This window comes from Patagioenas fasciata, chromosome 11 (genome assembly GCF_037038585.1).
Source record: "Patagioenas fasciata isolate bPatFas1 chromosome 11, bPatFas1.hap1, whole genome shotgun sequence".
NCBI classification, from domain to species: Eukaryota; Metazoa; Chordata; class Aves; order Columbiformes; family Columbidae; genus Patagioenas; species Patagioenas fasciata.
Window position 1 is genome coordinate 19375335 of NC_092530.1, and position 20540 is coordinate 19395874.

General features: G+C 54.1%; 1 protein-coding gene across 14 annotated transcripts in view; it reads right to left on the reverse strand.

Moving 5' to 3' along the window:
• Positions 1 to 20540, reverse strand: part of DLG3 (discs large MAGUK scaffold protein 3) — a 79943-nt gene that overhangs the window by 38409 nt on the left and 20994 nt on the right. For 6 of the 14 annotated variants that reach the window (XR_010652142.2, XM_071813530.1, XM_065846950.2 and 3 more), the window contains exon 5: positions 1881 to 1934. The exons of 3 other annotated variants lie outside the window; for them this stretch is intronic. Coding sequence is in view for 10 of the 11 variants with exons in the window: in XM_071813530.1 (XP_071669631.1) it covers positions 1881 to 1934 (54 nt within the window). In the remaining variant the exon portion in view is untranslated. Of the gene's footprint in view, positions 1 to 1880; positions 1935 to 15613; positions 16300 to 20540 lie in introns of those variants that run through there. 5 more of the 14 variants (XM_071813531.1, XM_065846954.2, XM_065846951.2 and 2 more) reach the window with 5 other exon arrangements.

Here is a 20540-nt window from a genome sequence, read left to right on the forward strand (position 1 = left end):
GCTTGCCAGGGGTGCAGAGCAGCCCCTGAAACCTGGACAAACCCACCCAGGGGCTGCAGGAAGGGAGCTCCCATCCATCATGGCAAGAAGGTGCTGCAGCCAAGGCACAGGGAGAAGGGGTGGGAGGGATGTGGAGTTAATGAGATGGAGTAGGGGAAGGCAGCCAGGAGGGCAGGAAAGTGGAGTGCACTGTGGTGGGAAGAGGCAGCTGCTGGCCCCATGAATGGGCTCCCTGATGATGGCTTCTACAGGGATCGGGAGCCTGCCTGGAGTGATAGAACCTGTCCTTGGACCTCATGGTCACCTCTTGCTGCTCTTGGGCACATAGGCAGGGAGGAGGGACAGGCATGGCTGGAGCCTGGAGAAGGATCTGGTGCTGCTGGCTGCAAAGGTGAGCAGGCACTGTTCCCCCAGGGGAGGGAGAGTACGAAACAGATGTTAAAAAAGATTTGCCATCCCTGCCCACAGCACATCCCTCACTCATCACTGTCCAACCTTGTAGTGTGTCCTTCCCCTCCAGGAGAAATTGTCCTTTGTCTAGTTCCCTATAGAACACCACCAGCCAGATGAGCACTGACAGCAGGCTGCAATGTTGCACTGCACTACAGCTGGGGTGCCCAGCACACTGTAAGAAACGTCCAACCCCACAAACACTCTGCCATGCTGTGCATTTGGAGAATGAAAATTCTGGGGACAGCAACTCTCTTCTGCCACATTTACTCAAGGCTGCTGGACTAGGACTACCACACGAAGAGAGGCACTGTCACCTTCCTCTGCAATGCCAGGTGGCTTTGGTTCAACACCCAAGGCATAATTAAACCATTCAGCCAGGGTTGCAGAGATCTCAGCTGAGCTCTGTTTCTTTTTCATAGCCCTGTCCAACCAGCCCTGCACAGCTCTTATGCACCCTGACCCCAGCAGAGGCTGTGGGCTCATATCTGCAGTTCTTAACAAGGAAAGTCCAACCACCAGAAGTCACCTGCAGCCCTCCACCATGACTCCAAAGACAAACCAACCCCAGCTCTGAGTCCTGGTGCCGCTTCATTAACGTGGAAGGCAGATGAAATCTGCTGCATCAGAAGAAAACCAGGTGCAACGCACCCAGCCCTGGCAAGCTGTCAACTGAGCTCCCTTGGGGGAATAAAGGGGAGCACCGCACGAGCATGGCGCCAATGCTGCAGAAATGCACACTGGCCAACCTGCTCCCTCCATCCCCCCAGCAGGAATGATTTGCAAATGTTCTGGGAAGGGATGCAGCAGCGCACAAACCCTCTCTGCAACAAACTGAGGAGGATTATCTTTATACTACACCAAGAGTGCCAAATGTACTGTAGCTGCAAACACTCTCAGTCACCAAGCACTGCTCAGCTGCTGGCAGCCTTCACTGGGAGAAGAGCAGCATTTGATGGGTTCGGCTGCCCTGAGGACCAGCAGGTGTGATGCCTCAAGTACCCAGCGAGAACTGTCTCCCACCTGAGGCTGCCGAAGGGGCTGAGGCCGTGCGGCAAGGTAACAGATGCAGAGCAGACACCCTGCATGGGAGGCTGAGGATAACCTTGAGTGCAGCCAGCCAGCCCAGCTCCCCCTGCTTTTCTGATGCCTGCTTACCCCACAGTGTGCCCCTCCAAGTGCCTCCTGCCTTGTACTCTCTTTGTCTTGGAGTCCCCAGCATCACTTGCTGCTGTCCTTGGCTCTGTTCAGCATCACCCAGCCCCAGTGAGGTTTGGGGGTGGGATGTGCTATGGGGACACCGCGCAGGTACGAAGCACCTCTGCCACCTTGCTGAGGTCTCCTTGGGCTGGAGGAGCCTTTCATGCACTGCCAAGCAGGAAAAACACACCGCTTGTTCAAAGGAAGCAAAATAAAACCAGCAGACTTACAGAGAGCCCTTGTTCCAGCGAGTCTGTGTTCACAATAGTGGGAGCAGGGTTGGCCTGTGAGGAGACAAAAGCGGGATGTCACCGAGCTGAGCGATGGACCGAGCCCTTCGCAGTGCACTGCCTCTCCCCTGACTGTGCCACCACAGGCAGAAGAGGGCAATTCAGGAGTAGGTCTGCTCTTGTCCCTCCTCCAGGTGCCCAAAAGCCCTGGGAAGGGAGCAGGGCCACAGCACAGCTCTGATCATCAGTCCCCTCAGGCCTGGTGTGTCCCCAACACTCCATGGCCTTGGCTGCTGGCAAGGAGACAGGCAAGACTGGAAACTCAGGCCAAAATCCTACCAGTACCAAAAACATACTTGAAATCCACATTACTGAGGGATTAAGAAACAGGAGGAGTAGGGAAGGAAGTCCTCCTGAGGGAGGGACATACTGCCAGCAGACCACCCCAAGGCCTTCATGCACCTTCCAGCAGCTGCTGCTGACCTTTCTAAGCACAGGGTCACCATGCCCTGGGAGAGGCAGCAGAGTTTGTTCCCTCATCCTTGTCATCCCTGGGGTAAACACTCTGCTCGGCAGCCCCGGCTCATCCTCCCCGCCCCGCCCCCCCGCCCCATGTATCCCCCCTCTCTTGAAGGGCTCATCATAAACCTGGCCTCAGGTTCCCCTCCTCCTGCGCTGCCCATTACCTGCTTGCACATCGCAGGAGGATCACACGTGCAGAGGGCAAGTGCAGGCAGCTGAAGGCAGGGACGAAGCCCTAAGGGGATGGGTGCTCTCCCGGGAGAAGGGCACGGGGGAGGCTGCAGCGCCGGGACCGGCAGGGGCGGGGGCGGCTGGAGACCCCGATCGCCGCCCGCCGGGACCCGCCGCGCCGGAGCTGTCCAGCACCGCAACCTCCTGAATCAGAGAATCATCCAATAGTTTAGGTTGGAAGGGACCTTCAAAGCTCATCTAGTCCAACCCACCTGCCATGAGCAGCGACATCTTCAACCAGATCAGGCTGTTTAGAGCCTCTTCCAGCCCAGCCTTGAATGCTTCCAGGGATGGGGCATTTGACACCTCTCTGGCCAGGGACGGTATTTTACTACCCTCATTATATCATTAAAAAAAAAAAATTCTTCCTCATGCCTAGTCTGAATACTCCCTCTTTTAGTTTAAAGCCATTATCCCTTGTCCTGTTATAACACACCCTTATAAAGGGGGCAGGGTGGTGTGGCTGCTGGAGCCAGGGAGCAGGGGAAGGCATCTGCCTCTGAGTGGGAGAGTGAGGGAGAAGCAGCAAAAAGTGAGAAATTTAAGATTAAGTACTGGACATTCCTTGCTTGTGTGCAACAGCAAGTGGTGCAAAATCTGGAAGGACTCGAGGGAATAGCAGGAAGATGTGCCAGGGCAGGTTTAGGCTGGACACAAGGAAAAGGGTCTTCACCAAGAAGGTGGTGGAGCACTGGAACAGGCTCCCCAGGGAGGCAGTCAGGGCCCTGAATCTGTCAATATTCAAGAAGTGATTGGACAACTCCCTCAGACACATGGTGTGAATTTCAGGGTTGTCCTATGCAGGGACAGGAGTTAGACTCAATGATCCTTGTGGGTCCCTTCCAACTCAGGGTATTCTAAGATTTCATGAAAATCTGGAAGGCCAGGGGTGAGTCAGGATTCACATCATCATTATCAAGGCTTGTGTGGATAACAACAGTCCAAAGTGATGGGGGAAACGATAAAAGACACGAGCTACAAGGGGAGGTGAATCCTCTGCCTTAGAGCATCAGAAACATCAGAGTCAAGGTCAGGTGCAAGCAAGTCAAGATATGGGCTAGTGCAGCAAATGACAGGAACCACTGTTCATCCAGTTACGTGGGTGATTGGACTGCACAGCCCAATGGCCTCTGTGAGTCTATGTTATTTTCTCTGGAGCAGGTTGTCTCCTCACTGCCCTCCTCTGGGTTTATAGGCTCCTGACAGAGACCAACTTCCTCACATAAACCAGTCTGGCAGTCCCTAGCATCTGCTGTTTTAGCTGATTGTATTTCTGAACTTTCCCCTGTCCTTATTTCACAGGCGGGAAAGTTAGTGGTTAACCGGACTGTGGTATAAATCTTGCCCTAAAAGGTTCTGCTCTCATATGGATGCAGCAGGAGGTAGTTAATTTGATTTATTCAGATGCTTTCTGATCTTTCCTGCAGCTGTAACTATTGGTTACAAAACCATAGTTTTTATGGCAATTAATTCTCTAGCTCAGGCAAATATGACCACTTCAAGCACTCAAGCCAAACCCCTCCCACACACATAAGAGAATCACAATTTTCAGGTCCAATGTCTTGGGATCTCCATGGCCCAGAAGCAATGTTAAGCTGGGAATATCCCCTCTCTGGCAGTACATAGTTCTTGTATTTAATCCAGATAATTTGTGAGATAGCATATATTAAACCTGGCACTGGCTTTTATTAGTCCCCAGTGCAATTCTAGGAAGGGATTCAACATTTAAAGGCAAAAAAGAAGCACTTCTACTGCCAGCAATTAACAAACGATGGATGTTTGAACCTTGACGTGCCAGAGGCCAGCTCTTATTAGATGAGTTTCCAGGAAGGATGCAGAAGATGCAGCGTAAGTGAATGTAGCCCATCACATGCCCCATGATTTATGAAATGAATTCAACTCCACAAATGATGCTTTGGATCCCTCCCAGTGAGAAGTGCTCTGTATGATAATGTTATGGAGGCTTTTGCAGGTCCAGTTCGAGTCCTCCACTGAGCCCCACTGCAGTGTCTTTGTTGAATTACTAATAGCCCACAAATCACACATCACATTGCCTTGCTCTCACAGCGGTTAGCCCTAAGGACACATTTTGTCTAGCCTGCTCACTGTGCACTGAGCATCCTTTGCAGCCATTCCACACTAGTGATTTTTACATCTCAAAATACTGCTAGAAGCACAATTTCCCACTCAGGCTCCAGATGGGACCCAGGAGATGCCGAATGTGAGTGGCTGCTTAAAACAAAGTCACACGTGGTCAGGAGGAATTCAGACCAGGAAATCCCTGCTTGTCTCCTGTGGCCAGCTATTCCAGCTACTACAAGGAAAGCGTTTGGACATTAGCTCTGACTTCCACTTGCAAATATTCCAACATTTGCACCTTGACTGTTCTGCTGGAGAGTGAGACAAGACCCAAGACTCAGAAATAAGCAGAGGGTCTGAAAATGAAAAGCCTCTGCCTCCCTCAGTCAGGCAGGTGCATGCACCAAGCCCTCTACTAGCCAGGGGAGGAGAGAGAACATCATTTTTTGCTGGGCAGCAGGAACTTGCTGGTGAATTAACCATGCCCTCAATTCTATAGGGAATGGTAAGTAATTTATGCCCTAAGGAGTAGGGGGTTGCAGCATGCAGGGAGGAAAGGGAACAGGGCTATGCATTCAGGTCACATTCAATGGCGGCTGTCAGACCTCTTCCATCTAAACCATTTCATCACACTGTTATTATTTACCAAGCCCTGATTGTGCTCGGAGGGTTTACAAATGGAAAGAAAAGAGGTCCAGACCCTATAGTGCTCACCCCATAGCAGCAGGACCACCAAAGCCCAGCAGAGCTGGAGATGCCCTGAATTCCCTTCATCAGGCAGAGGTGCAGGGGGCTGCACAGATCCTTGGGCTCAGCCCAAGGGAAGCTGTGGGGAAGGTGGGACACAAGGAGGACCCTGGGGAGTGAGGGTGGTCACTGCATAGATGCAGAGAGATCGATCTAGGTACAAAGTCAGCAAGGCAGAGGATAGCTGTTAGGAAAATCTGGCCAGCAGCAGAAGTCAAATGGAATAGTGGTGAAGGGGGATGAGGTTTGAAGGTCGGGATTCAAGAGCTCCCTGGTCTTGTGGGGGCTAAGAGAAGCAGAGTCTTGCATTTACCTGTGTTCAGGCACCAGCACTCGAGCACCATACGATGGTCCCGGTGGCAGCCACAGCCCAGGAGCTAACAGACAGAGCAGCAACCTGCCCCATGCAGCCCCCAGCCAAGCCCCAAACATCTACAGGAATCACCCTTCAACTCCATTTCTCTCGCTGTCATCTGCTGGGGAAAAGGTAGGAATTGCAAAACACGATGATTTTCCAAACCTTCCAACCAAAAGAAAAACTGCAATTAAATACAAACAGAGGAGGTACATTAGCTTACTTCTGAGGGCTGAGCATTGCCCTATGGTGTTTCCCCAAGGACTGCTCTCAGGGCTGGCCCATGGGAGCCAAATAGGGAGACTGAAGTGAAGGTTCAAGATATTCTGTGCACAAAGAGGCGGCATGGGGGCCAGCCCACAAAAGTCAGGAATTGCATACCTCCTCCAGACAAAATAAATGCGCTGTAGACATCCCAGGCCAACAGCAACTACATTGTGCCCACACATAAAGCCATTTCCATCTTAACTAGCAACAAGACTCAAACAGGAGCCTCCAGAGCTGACAAATACCAAGCCTAACACACAGAGCTGGTCTCCACAGGAGGCCGGTGTGGACCATGTGTCACACAGCAAGGGGTGCGCAGGACAGGGTTGACTATCTGTGATGCTGTGCTAGTGCATGAGGAGCAAAGCGCTAACTTAACTCTTTTATTTCTGCAACTTTCCCAGATTAGATCACGGTGACAAGTCAATATGCCTTTTAATATCCTTTGCTTCATACCATCTGAGGTATAATGGTAACGCTCAAAAGGAAATGGCTCTGGAGATAAGTGAAATTCAGTCTTTACATACTTTTGAAAGCTCTCAGGGGCAGAGGCCAAGTGGGGAGATGCCCAACAGAAACGTTTAAACAGCACGGACACACTGAGCTGCTTGTAGTCCAGCTCCATCAGCTTTGATTTTTTTTTTTAGAAGGGTGTTAAACCACAGAGAAAGCTGTGCATTTACAGCTATGAAAGCAGCTGCTCTGTGGCAGGACCCCACAGTGCTGGGTGCTAGCTGTGAACTCACAGGTACCAGCTCGGGGATGCTGATGAGTGCTGCGATGCTGCCGCGGCAGCGGGGTCGGCTGCGGGATGCCTGGGCAGCAACAGGCTCCTGCTGCCAGGGGAACGAGTTCGCACCAAACTAAAGAATTCGTTTCACAGGAGCGAGTCCAGGCCCTGCCAGTCCAGCACACACAGCGAGCCCGTGCTCCCCGCTACTCACCCTGATAAGCACCGACACACTCATCTGCTTCACGCCAGACTTCCCTGCCCTTCGCAGAGATGCTGGTTTTTCCCAACACTGGGGCTGCCTACTGCACCAACCCAGAGCCCATCACGTAGCTACCAAAAACATCACCTCCCAAAGCACCTGAAATGACGCAGCTCCTCCACAGCAACCTGTGGGCACTTCTGAGGTCGACGCAGGACAGAAACCTACTCCTGAGGCTCCCCATGCCCAAGGCAAAGGAGGGGATGAGTCCTGGCTCTGCCCCTGCAGGAAGGTAGCTGTGTGGAACTGAGAGGCGCTGGCACCGTCCCTCCAGGCTGCTCTGAGCCCCCCCAGTGCCTGCACGTCTACAGACCCTCTTGGCTTTCCCTTGGCTGTGCCTGGAGAAGCCACCTCACAGACCTCCTGTTAAGAAATGATGCACGGCACAACCCTTCCCAGACCGAAGCCTGGCTCCCAGCTGGGCCACAAGATGAAGGGCTTTTCCTACATCTCAATAACAAATCTATGCTTTGGTCTTCCTATCCCTTCTCAAGGGGAGAGGTACCACACTGCTTCCAGAGGCTGGTGCCCTTCTCGCAGCTCCCTGCGCTCACCTCTTTTTGCCTTTACAGGCTCCAGAGCCAATGGTGCTTGGCAATGTCAGAGGGCTGCAGAGCTCCGAGGGAGAGCTGCACCCCTCAGGGCTCCCATGGGCTGGGACAGGGAAAGGAAGCAAAAGAAAATGGAGGCTGGAAACTTCTGGAGGCTGAAGAATTTCATGGCCATAGATGAGTCTCCATTCCCTTTAAGAGGGCTGGACAAAATAACTCTCTTTGCATTTTTTTCTCACGCACTAGAAAAGCGAGCTGCTGGCTGACACTGTTTGGGCAGGGGGAAGCGCACATAACCCGCCAGTGTGCCTACATGAAGAGAAGCAACAGGCTGAGCCTGACCCCTTGCCCTCCTTTTGCACAGCTTGAAATGTTGCATAAATGACATAGGAAACGATGCCAGGGCCAACTACAAAGCTTGCAGGTGCTTGGACCCCCTGTGTCTGTCCCTGCTGGCCAGGCACCGGCTGCTGCCCGTGCCCTCGTGCTTGGCTCCCAGCCCGTACAGTAGCCAAGAGCAGCCCTTCTCTCCAGGCTGCCTCTGGGAGACAGCAGAGCTGGGCTGTCTCGGTGGCATGATCAGGCTGCAGGGACATGGCGGCAGAGCCCCTGCCCTGGGGCTGCGCCTCGGCACTGGCACAAAGCACCACGGCCATCCGGAACTGGGGAATGCAGGACTTGAAAGGTCCCTGGTCACAAGGATCTTTGGCAAAGCCACCAAAGTGCCCAAACTGTAATGTGAACACAAATAGCTATCGAGGGTTTAATCTTTGTTTTCGTGCCTTCATTTTTTTTTTTTTTTAAGACTAAGCTTAAATAGGGACAGGAAAAAGCCTTCACTCAGCGGGGAAGGAAGAAAGCTTCCCCAAACAGAAGCTCTATGGAGTCTAAGTTTCCATTTAGAAACCATTAAGGCCAGCGTGTTCATACTTGAAAGTTAGACATCCTGTTCCAGGCTCAGCACGTTAAAATAAATGACCCAGTTTGCAGAGGTGCTGGGCTCCGGTAGCTTCCCTCTGACCTGGTGGTACCAAATAAAATTGACTCAATTCCTTTTTTCACAGGAAGAGTGATTATCATCTGAAAGACTCACGTGCTTTCTCCCTGCCCCCTCCCCCCAACAAATACGTATGTACATGGAAAAAAAAAGAGTGAATAAGGGACAGTGTTAAAAGATTTCTTTGGTCCCTGGGATTCAAATACCCTGATTTCTTCTCTTCAGTAAGCTCCAGTGCACACCTAGTTACAAAGTGTTAAGAAACGTGTTTCTGTTGGACAAAAGCAAACCAAGATTCATCAAGAGAGCCTCAAACTAAATTCTAGTTCTGACAAAGGTGACAAGAGGGTATTTAGGGCCTGGCCTAGGGTGCTCTGAAGGACCACGTGTCCCCGAAAATAATCGCACCCTCTGAGCAGTCCTTAAGCCAGTCACATCCAAGTGAGTTTCTGCAGACTAAACTGTGAAGTTCATTTCAAATTTGGGTATTCTGAACTTGTTAAACACCGTACTAAAAGTTTTCATCTCCAAGTCCCCAATATATGTTCACAGCACACTGTTGGATTTGCAATGAGGGCCCTTGAGGGATCCCTGCATTATCCCATCTTCGCATGTGTTAAAACCAGCTGCGAGCATTAGCACAGCCCATTGCACCCGCAGCGCTGGCATGACCTTACAGTGAGGGTTATGCCCATTCCCGAATCGCAGCTGCGATGCTGAGCCAGAGACACATCGTCCCTCCTGCCAGCACAGGGGGTTTGGGATGGCACACAGAGCCCCCATGTCCCAACCACACTGAGCTCCTTGTGCCCCTCATGTTGGACCTGTTCTCCCCTGGGACCCAGAGACCATGGTCCCCGCAGAGAGCATCCTGCATGAGGCTGTGCACCACAGGCACCCAGCACACAGCCGCAGCCATGGCTGATTATAGCCTGATTAAGTCTTAATGAATTCTTCTGTCTAAATGAGCATCTGCAGCTAAGGAAGGAGCGGAAGCTCCTCTCCTCTCATCATGGCAAATGAAGCACCAAGGAGCTTACCCACACAAGGCAGCTCTTCAGGGATAGCAACGGCTTCTGCTTCGCTTCCACCTCCCACCCACCTGCACTCCCAGGGTACCTGGATGGGACCTCTGGTTCAGCCGTCCCCTAGGTTTCCCTCTCATGCAGCCCCCTGTGGGACCCTCCTTCCTGAAGCACGTCCTGAGGACGGCCAGCAGATCCCTGCCAGATTCCCAGCACCAGTCAGGACTAGGCTCAGGCAGGTCCCAGCCACGTTAACACTTCAAACCATGAGAGGAGAGCCAGGTGGAAAGCACAGCTGTGGGGATGCGGGGAGCATCCCTCCAGCAGTGGAGAGGGCAGGTGCTGCCGTGGCAGAGGGCTAAGGTCTTCCTGTCACCCCCAGGTTCTTCACAAGGAGCCACCTCCTCCACATTGGCTACATCCCTGCTGAAACCTACCCCTGCTTGACCCTGGCTCCTGCATCAATAAACTCTCCTCCTAGTCCTCCTCCTTTGCAACATGGCAGGGCCATATCTTCCGTTTTCAGTGGGTACTTTCCTGTTCTACACATTGTGCTGATGGGGTCTCTCCTACCTATGTGACTTCAGACACTGCCTTTACAGCAGCAGCTACACCTCAATTATGGCCAGTTTGGACACCAGCTTCGGTGCCTCTTTCTGTGCTGCTCCTGGGGTCCCTTTGGCAGCTCAACACCCCAAAACCAACAGCGGGGTGCAGCTCCAGGACCACAATCTGTGCATTTGGACTGGCTGGCAGGCAGGAGTTGGTAATCCAGCCAGAGAGGAGCTAAGCTCAGTCCTTCAACTCCCCTTTTTAATTCCAGCATTATCCCTTTCTGTATTAATGGGATGTGCTGGCAGGGTCAGCAAGCAGAAGTGCACAGCCCCTGTCTGAGGGATTCATGTGCTCAAGAGAAGGGGGAAAAGTCTTACCGGTGAATAAAGAAACAAAAGAGAAAAAAAGTCCTTGGCTGCCCATTCCTAAATGAACTCGGTATGTTTTGGGAAGGAGCATTGAAAACGTCTGACCCACCTCAGCCCAGTCCAGGCAGTGGGTGACAGAAAGACATGGGATGCTCTGGGTGGGGGGGAACCAACTCACCCAGCATCTGGGTCTTACGCCATGAGTTTCCCCAGAAGATTAACAGGGAGGTGGAATTACTTTATAAAGCATTAACTGAGCCTTGGTTCCAGCTGGACGGCCAGAAAGGAAAGCCAAGTCCATCAGAAATATCAGCTGCCTCCCAGGTCCAACAGGCAAGCGGCCGAGGGTGGGCACGATGCTGGGTCTGGGGGAAGGAGAGCAGCTCATTGCCTGGTTATAGCAGCTCAACTGGGTGATGACGGCAGGATCACCAGACGGAGGTGCCCAAGAAACAAGCTGAGAGGTGAAATCAGATGGAGGGAGATATATTAGGAACAGACACGCAGATTTACACATCGTGAGTGAGGAGGTGACAAACAGGTCTGTGGGATGGGAATCAAAACTCTCACAATGAGGGAGTGGAGTGTGATGAGGAGTGGTGGAGAGGGAAGACTCTCCTGGGACTCCGGCTGGTGGGAGACATGCTGGAAGAGATGCTGGAGGTGGAGGGAGGGCAAGGGGACCACCAGTGACCAGGGCTGAGCAGACAGACGGGGTCAGGAACAAAGTACTGCATTGAGCGAGGGAGCCAGACGCAAAGGGCAAGTTTCACTACAGTTGTATCTACATTTAGGTTGCCAAAAATACCTTTCACAGATTGGCTGTCTTTAATTAAAAGGATGTCTCCTGTGCTCCCAGTATGATGCAGAGCTTGTCCTGCCATGCAGGGCTCTGCGTGGATGCTCTGTGGAGGGACTTGCCCGTGTCTCCCCACACCCTGCCCGCAGGTCAGGCAGTGGTGCTTTCCCCCAAACGCCCCTCCACGGCACAGAGCAAAGGAGGAAAACTTCACCCCCTTCTTGTTTTGGCTTCTCTCCTTCCCTCCAAACGTGGAGAACGCCTTCCTCCTCTCTCCTCCTCCACCTTCCAGTGCAAAGATTTAGCTAATTTCTTCTATGAATAGCACAGGAGTAGCCATAGCAACATCACCCTGCCAACCTCACCACCTCCACTGCCTCCGTGTCCCCGGCACCCTGTTCCTCTCACCCTCCCTCGCACCTCCCCAGGGAACATCTGGGGCTTCAGCCATTTCCCACGAAGCAACTGGCATTTGGCTTCCCGCCTGCCCCCCTCAGTGCTCTCCCTCCTTCCTTCCAGCCATGCCTGCCCATCGCTCAGAAACCCAGCCCAGACCCTCATAGCCTTCCAAAATCCTTTTCCTCGCCCCCACCACCCATTGCCAAAGAGCCAGAAGCCCCAAATCCAAGACCATCCAAAGGCTCAGCAAAAGCTGGTGCTTCCACCAAGATGCGACGCCCTGTGTTCACCTGCTCCAGGTAATTTCCCAGTGCATGGGAGGAACTATAACAAGCAACCTTTGTGCATGGAAAAACACTGCCTTTGGTGAAGCACTCACTGCAGAAGACAGGCAGAGAGGACCTGACCCTCCCCTCCACCTGCCTGGCCATGAAATGCCTCTGCTGGGGGGGCCACACAAGCCTGGCATGCTCCAGGCACTTGCAGGTGGTCACAGGCTTTTGGATGCTGCTCTAACCCCTCCCCCTGCACCCTCCAGACCCTCCAAGAACAACAAAGGGGCTGTGGGAAGAGGAGACAGCAGGATGTTGCATTTTTGGCCAGGCGCGGTGAGCAAACCTGCGGCAGCCTCGCTGGCAGAGGCCACTTCCCAACCACATGCTGCAGAACTGCACTGCCCCGCACTCCTTCCCCAGCCACCAGAGAAGGTGCCTCTGCGCCGGTCACCCCAAATGCACACAAAAACACTGGTGAGACCCTTGGGAACCTCATGGCGGGGCTCCGCTCAGGCCACTGTGCCCAACACCAGGGACCTTGGTGTGAACTAAGCCACAGGGCTGGTCCTTCCCTGTGGGACAGAAAGGTGCCGGATGCTGCTGGACCCTCAGCGCAGCGAGAAACACAGGGGAAGGGGCTCTGGCATGGCTGGGCAGCTCAGCACTGCTGTACTGAGAGCCCGTGGGCGTCACTGTGCAGGGCAGAGGAGGGGTTTGAGCGCTCTGCTCCTCCGGTGCTGTGCATCAGGGATGCTCCCCTGGATCGCGCTGCCATTCCTCCCCCACAGCCAGGAATCCTCCTCTCACCCCGGTCTGGCTGTGGAAGACCCCAGTCCCCTGCCAGCAAACAAGGGGGTTCAGTGACAAGCTGGCCAGAGTGATGGTGATGGGAACAAAGGAGGATGGCAACGACAGCAAGCACAGGGAGTGGGGACTAATGAACATGGGACATGGATAGATAATGGAGAAGAAACGGAAGAGATCTCAGAGGAGAGATGAAAACCAAAGCAAAAAGAAATGACAAATCCAGAGCTCGGAGATTTCCTCCCTCCCCATGGGCAGGATTAGGGGTTCTCAGTTACTGGCATTGCCTGAGCCAGCTAATTCGTGTCCTAGAGAAGGGGAGAGGCAGAAGGAGAGAACTGACAGGGCACCGGAGGTGGGAGGAGGTGCGGTTTGACGTTAGGACTGTGCTGTGTGTGGGGCAGCACGTGTGGGCACATCTCACACGCTGCGGAGCTGCACACAGGGCCCACGAGCACGCATGATGTCAGAGAACATACACCACCATATGCAACTGTGAGCACGTTTCCGATGACAGAGCATCCACACGCGCGACCGCGCCAGCGCGCACAGGCAGCGAATACTCTCCTCTGCTTTCATGAAGAAGTAAGGGGTGAAAAAAGGCTTAAATGAGAAGCAGTGAAGCTCCTTGGGAGGTGAACAGATCCTTGCTTTCCCAGAGAAGCCTCCTGGCCCACACACTCCTTCCCACCTTTGCTGCTGGAAGTGTTTCCAGGGACAGGGAGCTCATTTAAAGGGGCAGCCCTGAAAAATGGAACCCTACCTCTAGCCGAGGCTCTCGAGGACACAGAAGCTGCCTTCTCAGCTCCTGCAAATTAGACCAGCTTCACCTTTGCAGCATCTGGACAAATCTACCCAGAGTCCGACATCTCCCAGCTACTCAGAGCCAGACCAGTCTCCTTGGGCACATGCCATGCCCAGCTGTTTCCATTTTACCACCTTTTGTCCCTCTGCTCATCACTGGACTGGGAAGAACATGGATTCCTGATGGCTCGAGCACTTTGTATCCTCGGATCAGAAGGAGAATGTTGCTGAGGTATTTGCTGCAAAGCTTTACTCATTGCATACATTTGCTACACACCAGGGAACAATCCTGCCTGCTCTGATACAGGCAGCGCACATACCACACGCGTCATATTCTACATGCAGACCCTGCTATGCTCACGTAGCCTCACACATTGGCATCCCCTCTGTTGCCTGCAACGCCGTGAGGAGCTTTTGATTTTTTTTTAAATCTTCAGAAAGGCTAAGGCCGAGCAGAGATTCCCAACATGGACTTTCAGAGCAGCCCAAGCCCTGGGGCTCCGTGGCAACACCACAAAGAGACAATGATTTCTCTTCCACCATTGCAAAAACATGAAAGGCTCCCCTGCCCAGCCTGCCACAGCAGCAATGCAGCTGGCATCGCTTCCTTCCCAGCCTGCTTGCGATCATCCTCCCAGGAACCCTGGGCCGAACCTTTCATGCAAGCAGCAGTGGAAAGGAGGGAGCAGACATGCTTCAATTCCCTGCTCCTACCCAGCTCCCTGAGCTTGCTGCTCTTGATGGAGGGAAGGAAAGATATAGCAAAGGAAAGATGGAAGAATGCTTGCCAGGAATCAGCAGGCAAGAGAGAGCTGAGGCTGATTTTGATGCAAAGAATGCAGAGAAAGAGACAGAAAGCAGGACCAGGCTGATAGGAAGGTGGCTGGGTTTTTGGGTGCTTTCTGTAAACATCATCTGAGCGTATCAGCTTTGAATCTAATTATTTCAGCCAGAGCTACAGACTGAGACAGTAATGAAGAAAAAACAGGGGAAGAGAAGAAGAGGGTTGTGTTTTCTGAGGGGAAAGGAAGAGAGAATTCCCATTGATTCCCGTGTGTCTGCCTGCTACAGCATCTTGAAATAATAATTAGAAAGATCAATAAGAAATCATGTGAGGTTTGAAGATAATGAATGAAAGAGGCAGAAGCAAACTGAAATGCCTTTCTCTAAAGCAGGGCAAATATTGTTTTTCAGGCAGGGTCTAGCCTCCATTTTAATGCTTTGCAAACAGCTACAACCATTTTCTAAGCTAGCTTGTGGGTTCAAGACAAGACTGGTCTCTCCATTTACGGGAGAAATAGAGACACAGCCTGAGAATGGGTCCTGGAGGAGAACACTAATAAAATGAACGTGTGTGGGAAGAAATGGAGGCAGTGAAATGGGGCAGAAAGCACACAGCATGCCAGCGACCAGAGCAGGGTTACGTAATAATCTCGGGGAGCAGGGACGTAGAAGCAAAGTGAGGAAACCACAACTCAGTGGAGAGCGGGTGCCAGTTTGGGAGTGCTGGCAAGCAGCACCTTGAGCCCATGAGGCGGCCTGGCAGGCAACGTGCCCCACGCCTGCTAAACACAATATGATGGGATGCCCTCGACACTGCCAGGGCTTCAGCGAGAACCTCAGGTGAGGTGTCTGAAAAACATCACACCAAACACCTGTCTTGTGCCGAGCGAGACCCAGCTGAGCTCCGGGGAAGCTGCTTGGATACAGAGCTCCCACGCTGGGCAGGACCACGGCGGCCAGCCTGAGCAACGGTGATGCCAACCTAGGCGACGGTGGCAGACAGCCGGAGCGATGATGACAGTCAACTGGAACAACGCCGGTGTCCAGCCTCAGCAATGCCAGTATCCCCTCTGATCGCCCACGACACCCGCTGCACCCTGCCACGACCCCGTCACATCGGCCGCCCGCCCCATCCCATCCGTCCCGCACCGGGGAGCCGCTGCCCAGGGCTGGCCCGTACCTGCTCGTACCAGTCGCGGCTCGAACACGTGCACTCGGGCCACCAGCCCGGGCCGCTCCCGTTCACCTTGGGTGCGCTCTTCCCCGGCGGCGGCGGCGGCGGCTTCAGGGCGGCGGGTTCGCGGGCGGGGGGCCCCAGCTTGGCCTTGCCGCGGGCGGCGGGCGCGGCCCCCCCGGGCGCGGGCAGGGTTTGCGAGCCGTATCCGCCGTAGCCGTACTGCTCGTGCTGCCACTCGCCGTAGGAGGGGGGCTCCATGCGCCGCAGGGCCGCCATCCGCGTCACCTCGTAGCACTCGGGGCACTTGCAGCAGTGGTGGTGCTTGTGCATCGCTGCCCTCACACCATAGAGCCGGCAGGGAGGGAGGGAGGGAGGCGGCGCGGAGGGAGGGATGCTCGGGGGGGCGGCAGCGGCCCCCGCCCCGCGCAAGGCGCGCCTGCCGCCTACTCGCCCGCTCGGCGCCCTCGGCCCCGCGGGCGGGAGAAGGGGAAGGAGGAGGAAGGGGAGGAGGGGGGGTTACAGCGCGTTGATCTCCGCGGGGGCGCGCCGCGGCATCGCCTGCAGCGCCGCTCAGTCCCGGGGCCGCTCCCGGTGCGGGGCGCGGGGCAACGGTTCCGCCCCGCTTCGCTGCATGGAGCAGCTCAGCCTGGTCTCCGGTTCGGTTTAGCCCAGTCTGGTTACGGCTTAACCTGGTCCAGCTCAGTTGAGCCCGGTCTGCCGCGGCTCGGGAGCGCGGAGCGCGGCACCTGCGGCGGCGCGAGGCATCCCTCGTCTCCACCCCCCCCGCCCGACGGCCAATCCGCGCCGGCGGAACCTCCGCGCCCCGCCCCGGCGCTGAGCGCGGGGGCTGCGGGGGAGCCGCTCGCCGTGCGCCGCGGCCGCGCTGGCCCCCACCGGGCGGTGCCGCTCCCGGGCAGTGGGTCCAAAACCCGGCCCCGGGGGGTACCTGCGCTGCTTCCCGGCAGCCTGCGCTGGCGGAATCCAGCAGGAACAGAAATTCTCCGCTCAACAGCCTCATTCATCACCTGCGCTGCCCTCACCGCATCCCCAGATGCACCAGGCAGCTCTTGTGCAGCTCTGTTCTTCTATCCCCAGCACGGCGGTGGGCAGCTCTGCCAGCTCTGTGGTTGTCACCAAGAGGTGTTCACTTCAGCTATGAACCGTGCTTGCGTGTGAAATCATTTTTCCAAACCTGAACCGTGGTCACTAGCCCGGCAGCAGCATCTCTCACCCTGCTTTGCTGGAAATGCTACCATGCGCTCCAGCACAGCACCCCGGGGATGCTGCCATTGCCAAGTGAGTGTAGAAACCTCTAGGGCCTTTGCTGGGCCTTCCACCACTGCCATCAGGGGATGGTAAAAGAAGAGCAAAAATACCCTCTGGTACAGTAGGGCAAGGGCTCTGTTCTCTGTGCAGCTCAGGCAGCCCCTCACCTCTTGCACAGAAGTGCCAGACTAGAAGAAGTTCAGAAGTGAGTCATGAAGACAAATTGAAGGATAGAATGAAAACCCATTACAAAAACCCACATCTGGTCAGTTAGAACCTGAACCTGGCCTCCTAATGCTTAAGTGTTGTAATAAACACTGGAGTGGGTGAAGAATTGTTGGAAAAAAAGGTACATAAATATGTAGAAAAGCAATGAAAGCTACACAATAAGGCTTCCATGGGATATGAGGAAAGGAATGAGACAGAAGCGGGAGAGGGCCACAAGTTGAGCCACAAGTTGTGGTGGTTCAACACCCCAATTCAGGATGCAAGATCTGCAGGCTCCTGCTGGCCTTGTGCATCCAGCACAACATGGTCCTGCTCACCAGCAGGAAGCGCATGACAGCTGACAGACGAATGCCCCTGCCTGCTCCTTGTTTCTTTAGCTCTTTAAGCCACAATGCAAAATTACTTCTGCACTTGACCACTGCAAACAGAGGTGTTACTGCAGTGTTTGTTCCCAAGTGGTCAAGTGAAATATTAATAGTTGCTTCTGGATAAAGGGGAAGAAGACACCCCGTAATCAGGATCTGCGTTGTCTCCAAGCCCCATGGTCTTCACCATGTGGTGCAGAGCCTGTACTCTTCAGCACTGCCTGTACTTCATTGCCTCTGGGCTGCTCAAGTTACCTCCATCACAGGTTGGATGCTATGATCACGTGCTGCTCCATGCTTCATGGCATGGAACAGTGTTGTGGTTCAGATACGTTACACTGAAATTTCCCCAGCTGCAAGCTTAGGGCAGTCATAATGTTTGTGGACAAGCAAGTCTACAGAGCCTGTCCCCATCATGCTGGCCTGGAGCAACCGAGCACAGCACTGCTGCTGAGCCCTCAAAGACAGCTCCATAGGTAAGGCTCACCCTGCTGCTTCGAGGGGCTCTCACTGATGAACAGTCACTTATGGGACCCGGCTGCATTGTGGCACTGACCCAAAGACCCAGAGATGCAGCAAGACAAAGCAATGGCTGCACGTAAGAATGTGCTTCTAACCTGCAGAGCTCAGTGTCACAGGACACCGCAGACCCCAGGAGATCACTGAGGCACAGAAGGATTGGATGCCTGCATGAAAAACAACCTTGTTAAGAGTTATTTTAATCAATGAAAAACTGTGTTTGTGTGCATGGAAGGAAAGCATGTAGTGTTGGCATTAATAGAGACCTTCACACTTCAGGCTTTAAGAAATTAAGATCATCTCCACATCTACTGCTTCTTGTGCCATCTCCCACAGCTCATGGTGCTGGCCCTGCAGGAGGATGCTGGGCTGACAAGCCCTGTGCTCTGGGGAGATGCTGTGCCTCCTGGGCAGCCAGGGGGGACCAGGGGGCTGGGGGTGTCCTCCATGGGGAGAGGGCATCTTGTAGCAGTGAGGGCAGAGGTGGGAATGAGGGGAGGGACTGGGCAGGGATGAAGCTGAGGAAGGGGCTTGCTGCACCAAAGCAGAGCAATATGGCTTGTAGAATCAGGCAGGTGGCCAGTGTTTCCCACATGAGAGTAGAAGGACATGAAGTCCATCTTGGCTACCCACTATGTCCCACCCTTCAGCACCTCTGAGATCTGAGTCGCTTCATCAATGAGATGTTCCTAAAATCTGCAACACAACCATAACTAACTACTGCTCCAGCCCAGCTGCAAACCTCCCTTCCATCACAGTTCTCACCCTGGGATGGCTTGGTTCGGCTGCAGGGACCATGCAGTGGGTAGAGCCCCACTGTCCACCCAGTGAGGCCCCCTCCACTACCATGAGCTTCCATCGAAGCCACGTTTGGGTCAAGGTCAGGCAGAAGACCCATGTCTAGAAGCATCTGACTTCAGTGGGAGGAGAGCACTGGGGGAGGACTCATGCAGAGTTTGTAACTCTAACTGCTCACATCTGTCCCCCTCCATACATATCTCCTCCTTTCACTCAGTCCCATGGTGGAAGCAGCCAGGGATGTGGGTGTTCACTTAGGGGAGAAGTGCAAAAGCAAAGGACAAGACCTGCTAGGGAAAAACACTTTAATAAGGAGCTGATTGACCAATTAAGAGAAGTATTTGATTTTTTTCAACCCATAGTAGATTGGAGTGCATCCTCCACAAGGAAGGTCTCTGGCAGCCCCACAGGTGGGGCAGTCCTGCAACAGGCATCCCCACATGGGAAACAGCCTGGCCACCAGCGCTGGCATTCCAACACCACTGCTTCCTCCCCATGCTGCTCACCAGCTCGCAAACTCAGGAGCAGCTCCATGATCTAAGAAACCTTCTGCTGCTTCTCCCAGCTCTATCAGTGCCTCATCGCCACCTGCTAACGGAGGGGCCTTGAGCCTCAACTGCTGCAGTTCTGACGGAGCCCTTCCCCACCCGCTGGCAGTTCCCATCCTGAAAACCTGCAAGTCCCGTTTTAGCTGCCACAAGAGTTGTTTAATTCCTACTCATTTGTAGTGAACTGCATCTGCTGCCAGCTAGCCCCAATTAAAAGGAAAAACAAAACAAAAAAACCCTGGTTGCTGCTGCCTGCTTGCAACACTCCTTAATGCTGCGCAGGGCTTGGGACATGTTATCGAGCTCATCCTGCACTTCTCCAGCTTGCTTCAGCGAGTAGTGGTGTTTTGGCTACCGGGAGTAGCACTGCCAGAGCTCAAACAGCGTGGGCACCTGCTGTGGGGTGCCCAGACGTGGGTCTGGCAGGGCAGGCACAGTGCCCAGCACCCCCAGGCAGCTGTGGGCATCTCACCCCAGTGATGTGGGCAGTGAGCAGAGCTAAAGGATCTGGGACCTGATTTCCAGGCAGGTGCCTTCATGGAGGTAAGTGATTCAAGGAAACCAAGAGCTCGTTCATCCTCTATCCTCTTCCTACTAGAAGCCTGCCCGTCTTATTTAAATTCAGCTTTGGCAGCTGCTCTTTTCACAGGTGCTAATTTCAGCAAATTGTCAAGAAATCCCCGGAGATGGTGCTATTTACACTGCACGAAGGCGGCACGGAGCTACGTTTTATCTGGTGTTGCCGGCATTTCAGCCCCTGTTGTCGCCTCCTTCCTCTCACATGAAGTCCTGCGGGAAGAGGAAGGCAAGTGTGAGGGACCAGGAGCTGAGGGTTTGTTGCACCTACAGCCTTTCTAGGAGCAGAAGACAGGGCAGTCTGAAGGCAGGCAGGTCCCTGTAGAGATGACAGTCACACGCGTGCCATCGTGCTGCCCCTTGCCTTTAGCCCAAGTTGGAGCTGGGTCCTGCCAGGGGAACTGAAGCCACGTGTTAGCTCTGAACCTGGGTGCAGATGGGGGAGATGTCATCTTTGTAAAGACACCCATGCTGAGGAGGGAAGATGGGGGACAGTTTGGCATGGTGGAGGTACCTTTCTCCACCACAACCACCAGCAAAAAGCTACTCAATGCCCACTGCACAAGAGAGGCAGCAGGGTCTGCAGCCACTCAGCTGAGGACAAGGGGGCGAGGAGCACAGGAGGTAAAT